Below are 8,236 nucleotides of genomic sequence, written 5' to 3'. Positions count from 1 at the left end.
TGGGATTTGTCTGCACCAATGACTTGTCTGCAAGGGGAGTCACTGTCTTCCACAATTTGCGGCTGTGTCAGAGGCGCAAGACAGCTGTTGAACTATCCTCCTGGCTTTCCTTCCCCCCTACACACACACACACACACACACACACACACACACACACACACACACACAAATTTGCCTACTCTCAGGCTAGCAGCGCCACCGTGTGGTACAGCTCCAGTCTCAAAAGCCCTGAAGCAACATTTAGGTACTATTTCTGTAGCTTTCCTGAATACTAAAGTGAAATATTAAACAATTGGTTCTTACAGCTTCTTTGTAAAAACCTACAATTAAACTCCTATGAATAAGTTGACCACTTTCCCAACTCCTTTCAATACCTTTACTGGTCACTCCTAGAGCAGAAAACTACTTGCAATGAGGTCAAGGAGACTTGGCCTCAGCAAACACCAGTCTTCTTGGTTCCAACCCAGATCTGCTGAACCAGATCGGGAGCCAGAACGACTGTGTTCTGAGTTCAGTGGCCAATGACCATCTTGGGTTTTATTAAGCACAGGCACCCGTCTCTAACGGTCCCAATCCTTTCTCACTGTAAGTGGAAACTGCAGGGTTGGAGGTGAGCAAGAGAACCTGCCCTGAGTGCTACTCCAAGGCAGGGTCTTCCCACGAGGAACAAAAACCCACTCTCCAGGCATCACCGCCAAGCACTGAGTGAGCAGTAGAGTCCCCTGCAATAGTTTTTCCAGTGTCTCACCCCCGAGCATCTCCTCAGCCAGTTCACTTAGCCAACTGCCTCTGTGGATCCTCAAAACTTAAGTCCGCGGCAAGCCTCTCTTCACCTAACAGAAGTGTAAGCTTCTTTCGTGGTTTTCACACAGACTGGAACTGACTGTGGTGCTGGGATGGGCCTAAGGGCGAATCAGAGAAACATCAGCTGAGACCGCAGCCCTGTCCTTTGTGGGGAGGATGGGGTCTATTGCGGCTGATGGAGAGGAAGGGTACCCAGATCATTCAGTCTTCCATCCTGCTCCTTGCCTGCCGGCAAAGCCCAATGAAGTGTAGTGAAGATTCGTCTGCACCTGCAGCCGCCTGGCAGGAGGGGGTCTGGGAGGCTGCAGGAACCCACTGACCCCTAGTAAAACCCAGTGGTCCCTGGACTCTGGTCTCACTGAATGTGATCCACCCTTCCACCCGATTCCAGCATCCCACCGCCCTAGGGGTTGGGGTGAGGGCTGTCTCATGGTTGGGGTGAGGGCTGTCTCATGTACCAAGCCTGCCTGTAGCTCCTGCTGGCAATAAATAGCTTTTGTTCTTAGCTTTTTTTTTTTTTTTTTTTTTTTTTTTTTCTTATTTTCGGAGCTGGGGACCGAACCCAGGGCCTTGCGCTTCCTAGGTAAGCGCTCTACCGCTGAGCTAAATCCCCAGCCCCTTGTTCTTAGCTTTTAAAGATAAAACACGGTGCTGGGTTTCAGGAAGTTAGCTTGTGGTGTGTGTGTGTGTGTGTGTGTGTGTGTCTTAGTCAAACTGACATTTAATAATCCATTTAAAGATCCTTACTCTGACAGAAGCTGGTCTGGAACTGCCCCTCCCTCACAGTCCGGTCATTGACTGGACAGAGCTGATGGCTGAACACAATACTTCTCTAAACAAGCAAGTAACTTCAACAAAGAAATTAAGATCCCAGCCAGGTTTGGTAGTACACGCCTTTAATCCCAGCACTGGGGAGCCAGAGGCAGGTGGATCTCATGAGTTTGAAGCCAGCCAGGACAGCTAGGGCTACACAGAGAAATCCTGTTTTGAAAAGAAAAAGGAAAAGGAAAAGCCTAATTCCTCTTCTTTTAGTTTAGTTTTGTTTGTTTGGGCAAAGTGTCCCTATATGGCCGGCCCCAGGCTGGTCTGGAACTCCTCAGTCCTGCCCCAGCCTCTGGGGCTAGAATGGCAGGCATGTGCCATCGTGACCAGCCCCATCTTCTAGACATGTATTGTCACTAGAACATGGAGAGAACCCCAATAAAGTGTGGTGAAGAGGCCGATGCCCAGGACTGGAGAGAAGGCCAGCAGGTAGGAGGACTTGCTGCTCTTGAAGAGGACCGGACTCCCAATACCCATGTGGGAGTTTTGGGTAAGAACTTACAACCACTGTAGTCCAGCCCTGTGGAATCCTGTTCTGGCTTGTGGAGATATCTACACTGACTGTACATACTCACACACAGACACGCATGCATATGCATACATTTTAAAAATATTTTTTTAAAAAAGGAATTCTCCAAAGTTAAGTGGTTCAAGGGAAATCCATCATGACTGAAATAGCAACACTCGTCTCAGTCGTAAGATGATGGTTTCAATGACAAATGTTCCTTTCTTTCTCATAATTCTAAGAGGGGAAGGTCAACAGTTAAAATAGGAAGTTCAGCAGGAGGCACAGTGTCTGCTGAGGGTGCTCTTTCTGGTTTGCAAACAGCCACTTTCTTGCAGGTGGCCACATCACATCCAACAGAGGTCAGAAAAAGTGTCTATATTTGTTCTGGTAGTTTCTCAAAGGCCCCAATCCCTTCATGGGGGCCAGATGCTCATGACTTTATATAAATCTAATTCTATCCCAAAGACACCACCACCGGATCCCATCTTATTGAAGAGAGAGTGTCAGCAGAGGATTTTCAAGGGCACATTCCATCTATAGGCTCCAGGGTGGTGCTAAAATCTAGACTGGCTCATGAACAGGCCAGGCAGAATGTGCCTCCTGCCCAAGTAGATACTTAGAAAATGCTCTGGAGAACCACAGATGATGAGGGACACGAGTTCTGCCTCAGGAGCCCAGGGGGACGTATGGGAGGACATGGCTGGCTGAGGGTAGTACTGAGGACTACAAGACACTCTGAGCAAGCCATCACTGATCAAACCACTTAAAAGTCACAGTGTGTACAAGTATCGTGATTTACATAGTACCCCACAAACTTGTACAACTTTTATGTTAATTTAAAAGAAAGATAGGAAGGAGAGAGAGAGACAGAGACAGAGAGAGAGAAGAGAGAGATCGTCTAAGTGTCGACAGTCCAGGCTTGGGGAAACAGAACTAAACAGGGAATGAAGGATAGATATCCATTCTTTATTTCGTTAAGCTTGAGAAACTTCAGAGACAGCAGAACATCGTGCCAGGAGCAGCTGCATGCCAAGCAGGGCCTGTTTGCAGGAGAAAATGGAGCCACTGTCAGCCTTATCTGATCATCCAGACCTCTCTCCTGGGCATCTGGAAGCAGGTCTGGCCTTTTTAAACTGTGTAAATCTCTACCATTCTTCCAAGAACCGGTACAATGAGCTTCCTACTAATCTGAGTTAAGAATCACTAAACCGATAGCTTTGATATCAAAAAGAAATGTAAACTCAATTGTACAATTGTACAACTGTCCAAGCTGGTGAGTCCAATCCTGTGGGCAACAGAAAGAAAAATGTTTCACTTCCCCTCTCAGATGCTATCATCAGAGCAGAGGGAAAGGAAGGCTTCCATGTGGTGCCTGCCACTGTACAGAAGAGTAGTCTTGTTCAAGTCCATCTCTTTAAGGTTCAGTTTGTTCACCTATGAAATCAGTCATCTGGTCTACCCAGTAAGGTCACAGTAAGGGTTAAAACAGTGTTCATGAGGGCCTCAATTCTCTCCTAAGCTACGTGTCTCTACCCTCTCAAACCGCCATCCTACAAACGTGGATCAGGTAATGCAGTTGGTCGAGCCAAGTGGGCAGTTTGTAAAGGACTCGATTCGGCTGGTTAAAAGATGCACCAAACCTGACAGGAAAGACTTCCGGAAGATCACCACGGCCACAGCGATAGGATTCGCTATCATCTTTGTGAGACTGATCCGTATCCCTATTAATAACACTATTGTGGGTGGCTGAGTCCTTTCTCATCGTGGAACTAGTGAACCAATGCGGGGGTGACAAACTCATGATGTAAAAGGTTGCCTGGATGCTTTGTGTTTTTCATTTCTTTCCTCCTTCCTATGACGTTTTCTATTTCTAAATTAAAATAATTTCAAAATAAACATTATTCCATAACAAAAAACAAACAGTGTACATGAAACACCAGGTACATGTGTTGTTTATGGATGAACCTGTGTTCCCTTTGTCGCTAAGGGAACAGCTTATGTACAACCTTGAACAGCAGACCTTCAGTAAATGAGTTTCCTCTTTTCTTTAGAATGGATGTCACCATGCTGTCCTTCAGAGGGTTGGTAAGGCCCAACAAAGGTTACAGCACAGGGTGTCTTCAGCGAGACTCACTTATTTGATCCCCCTGTCTCCCCATGTTTGCACACTGTTGAAATGGAACCCATGCTTCCCTCTAGTCTAAGGCGAGAGATCTCTCAGTGGCAAGACAGAAGGTAGGTTCTCTCTAGATCATGTCCTTTTCTTACCTAGCCTTGAACCTACCACCCTGAATGTCATGTCCCTATCGATTCTTCCCAGGCTTATCAGTGTGACTGCCAGCTGTCTGGCAACCAACCTCCCTGCTCCATTGCCAGGACTTCTCTCCAGCACCAGTATCTGTGGCAGGTGAGGCCTCCGTTTCCTCAGCCAAAGACCCTACGTGTACCCCATTGGCTTTGTTCTATCCACGGGTTCTCTCCGGAATCCTAATGTTTGCTGTCCTGGTCTCTTTATCACCACCCAAACACCCAGTCTTTAGCCAGGCATGGTTTTACACACCTTGTATCCCAGCACGTGGAAGACAGAGGGAGGCAGAGCTCTGTGAGTTTGAGGCCAGTCTGGTCTACAGAGTGAGTCCCATACGATCCAGAGCTGCATAGTAAGACACTGTCTCAAAACCTTAAAAAGCAAACAAACAAAAATGTCCAGTTCTTTTAAATGTCTTGGTTAGGTCAAGAGAGAAGGCTCGGGGTTGGGGATTTAGCTCAGTGGTAGAGCACTTGCCTAGCAAGCGTAAGGCCCTGGGTTCCGTCCCCAGCTCCGGAAAAAAAAAAGAAAGAAAAGGAAAAAAAAGAGAGAGAGAGAAGGCTCCATGGTTAGCAGTGCTTGACCTTATACTGACCCAGGTTCAGTTCCCAGCACCCACAACTACCTGAAACTCTAACACCTAAGAATCCAGTGCCCTCTTCTGACCTCCAAGGGCACAAGGATGCCCACACACATTCAGACAAAAACACTTGTACACATAAAATAAATAAATCAAAAGATTTAACACCTTGGTTTACTTAAAACAATGACTTTTCCCATACACGTGCTGCTAAAATAAAATTTGAGTCCAGGGGGTTGGGGATTTAGCTCAGTGGTAGAGCGCTTGCCTAGGAAGCGCAAGGCCCTGGGTTCGGTCCCCAGCTCCAAAAAAAAGAACCAAAAAAAAAAAAAAAATTTGAGCCCAGATTTTACAGGTGGTAGCACCTACCTGTAACCCCGGTTCTTGGGAGGCAGAGACAGGAGGGTCACATGCTCAACTCCAGCCTGACATACACAGCCTTAACTATAAAGGGAAACATAGGCTCAACCATAAACAACAACAAAATCACAGTCCACTTGGGAACCATGGTATATTTGAGAATTCTATTTGAAGTATACTTTGTTTGTGACAGGATCTCATGTAATCTAGGGTGGCCTTGAACACACAGCTGAGTATGATTCTGTCTTTATCTTCCTACCCCTACTTCCTACCCAAGTAGGACTACATTGTATGCCGAGTGTGTGTGTGTCCATGTGTGTGTTTGTGTGTGTGTCTGTGTCTGTGAGTGTGGATGTCTGTGTGTGTGTGTGTGTGTGTGTGTGTGTCTGTGTCTGTGTCTGTGTCTGTGTCTGAGAGTCTGGATGTCTTGTGTGTCTGTATCTGAGTGTCTGGATGTCTTGAGTATCTGTGTGTGTGTGTGTGTGTGTGTGTGTGTGTGTGTGTGTGTGTGTGTGTGTGTCTGAGAGTGTGTGTATGTTTGTGTATGTATTTACATGTGTGTGTGTTTATGGTGTGTGTGTCTGTATCTGTATGTGTGGATGTCTGTGTGTGTGTGTGTGTGTGTGTGTGTGTGTGTGTGTGTGTGTGTGTGTCTGAGTGTCTGGATGTCTTGTGTGTCTGTGTGTGTGTATGTCTGAGTGTCTGTATGTTTGTGGATATCTGTGTGTATGTATACGTGTGTGTGTGTGTGTGTGTGTGTGTGTGTGTGTGTGGTATGCGAATGTGTATGTTCACTTATGTATTTGTCAAGGTCAGAGGTCAAGGTTGGGTATCTTCCTCCTATTTTCTGAGGCAGGATCTCTCACTTAACCTGGAGCTCACCAACTCAGCGAGAGTAAACTCCAGGGTTCTCCCATCTCTGCATCCCAGAGCTGGGTACCAAGTGTGTGCACCCACTAACTCCTGGCTTTCTGTATGGCTGGTAGGGGTCCCACCTCAGGTCCTCAGGCCTGCCTGACAGGGGCTTTACCAACACCTTAGCCCCATGCTTTTGTTTATAATAAACTTTATTTTTTTTAGAACAATTTTTAGGTTTAAATAAAAATTGAGCAGAGGGTACAGGGTTCTTACGTTATCCCGCTCCACCAAGCGCATAGCTTCCCGGGTGACTTGTCTATCACACCTCTCTAAATTATCCTCTACTGTCGATGTTATGGAGGGCATGTTGTTCTTTTAATTAATTTGTAAGTTGGCATACAAAATAGCTCTTATCTGTTCTGCTCTCCCGGTCCCTGCCTCCACACCACCTGACGCCATGTCTCTCCCTTCCCAACTCCTATGTTTACATCACCATCATTTTTTGTGGTTTTAAAAATTATTAAAAAAATTTTTATTTATTCTTTTAGTGTTTTTCCTGCATATACGTGTGTGCACTACACACATGCCTGGTGCCCTCAGAGTTCAGAAGAGGCCATCAGATGCCCTGGAGCTGGAGTTACAGATGGCTGTGAGCTACCATGTGGGTGCTGGGAACTGAACCTGGATCTCTGCAAGGTGCTGCGGCCACCATAATTAATGTTTCTTTATTTCCTATACTTTCCAAACCCAGAAAGCGCTGTTAACAAAGAGTTCACTTGTTCCTGGAACAAATCTGTTTCTATTTCACCAGTGAGAGTATGACGCTCTGTTTTTCCAGGTCATTAAATGTTTGCAATAAAAATACAATTAGCCAGGGTACCCGGGTGATTTGTTTGCTTAAGGATTTAGTGCCTCCCTTGAACAACATGCTTTATTGTTCAACTGGGAAACGACCTTTAGCTGAAGGACATTGAAATTTTATTATGTTTCTAAACAGTATCCAAGAAAAACTGCCCTCTGCTTGTTAGATCAAAGAGCTGTGCGAGCTGAGTCCTAAAGAATCTGCCTTGGCTTTCTGGTGCGTGAGTTGTTTTCTTTTCCTTCCCAAGAGCAGGCTCGCTGTGAAGACAACTGGGGACAGAACAGTTCCCCTTGGCAATGAAGCCTTCTACCCAGGGCCTGGCAGCTGGAGCCTGACGATGAGAAGAAGCACAAAATCCAATCGAAGTCAGGCTGCCCTCTCCACTGCCCTGGAAAGCCCTCCCCAGAAGGAAAATCACAAAAGCTTGTTTGTGAGGATGGAGTGCAGACTGCCCTGTGATGTGTCCAGAAAAAGTTAAAGAGATCCCGTTTCAGAAGATTGGGGGGTTCGAGTCCCTTTGTGGTCACTGCATGTATTTGTTTAGGCTGGAGAGATGGCTCAGTGGTTAAGAGCACTTGACTGCTCTTCCAGAGGTCCTGAGTTCAATTCCCAGCAACCACATGGTGGCTCACAACCATCTGTAAAGAGATCTGATGCCCTCTTCTGTTGTGTCTGAAGACAGCTACAGTGTACTCACATAAATAAAATAAATATTTTTTAAAGAAAAGATAAAGGGGAAGGGGGATATGTGCTATGGAAGTGTGGCAAGGTTTGGGGGAAGGCCCATGCCAGCCACTCCACGGTATAGTATAGAATAGAATTTATTCAGGGCATGGGAAGAAGAATCAAGAGGGTAGTAGAGGCAGAGAGAGAGAGACAGAGACAGAGAGAGAGACACACAAGAAAGACACAGAGAGACATACAGAGACAGACACAGAGACACAGAGAGAAGCAGAGAGACAGAGAGAGACATACAGAGACAGACAGAGAGATAGAGAGACAGAGAGACACAGAGACATACAGAGAGAAGCAGAGAGACAGAGAGACACAGAGAGACAGAGAGAAAGAGAAACATTCAGAGAGAGACAGACAGACAGACAGAGAGACAAAGACAGAGAGAGACAGAGAGAGAAG

At 46.2% G+C, this 8,236-nt stretch overlaps 1 protein-coding gene across 1 annotated transcript; it reads left to right on the top strand.

Moving 5' to 3' along the window:
• The first annotated feature begins 1,989 nt into the window (after positions 1-1,989).
• On the top strand, positions 1,990-3,884 carry LOC116910308 (protein transport protein Sec61 subunit gamma-like). Its single transcript, XM_032914174.1, has 2 exons — positions 1,990-2,055; positions 3,654-3,884. Exons 1-2 carry the CDS (start codon positions 1,990-1,992, stop codon positions 3,882-3,884), a joined length of 297 nt encoding a protein of 98 aa, XP_032770065.1.
• The last annotated feature ends 4,352 nt before the right edge of the window (positions 3,885-8,236 follow it).

This window comes from Rattus rattus, chromosome 9 (genome assembly GCF_011064425.1).
Source record: "Rattus rattus isolate New Zealand chromosome 9, Rrattus_CSIRO_v1, whole genome shotgun sequence".
Taxonomy (NCBI): Eukaryota; Metazoa; Chordata; class Mammalia; order Rodentia; family Muridae; genus Rattus; species Rattus rattus.
This window is presented reverse-complemented; position numbering and strand designations above follow the sequence as displayed.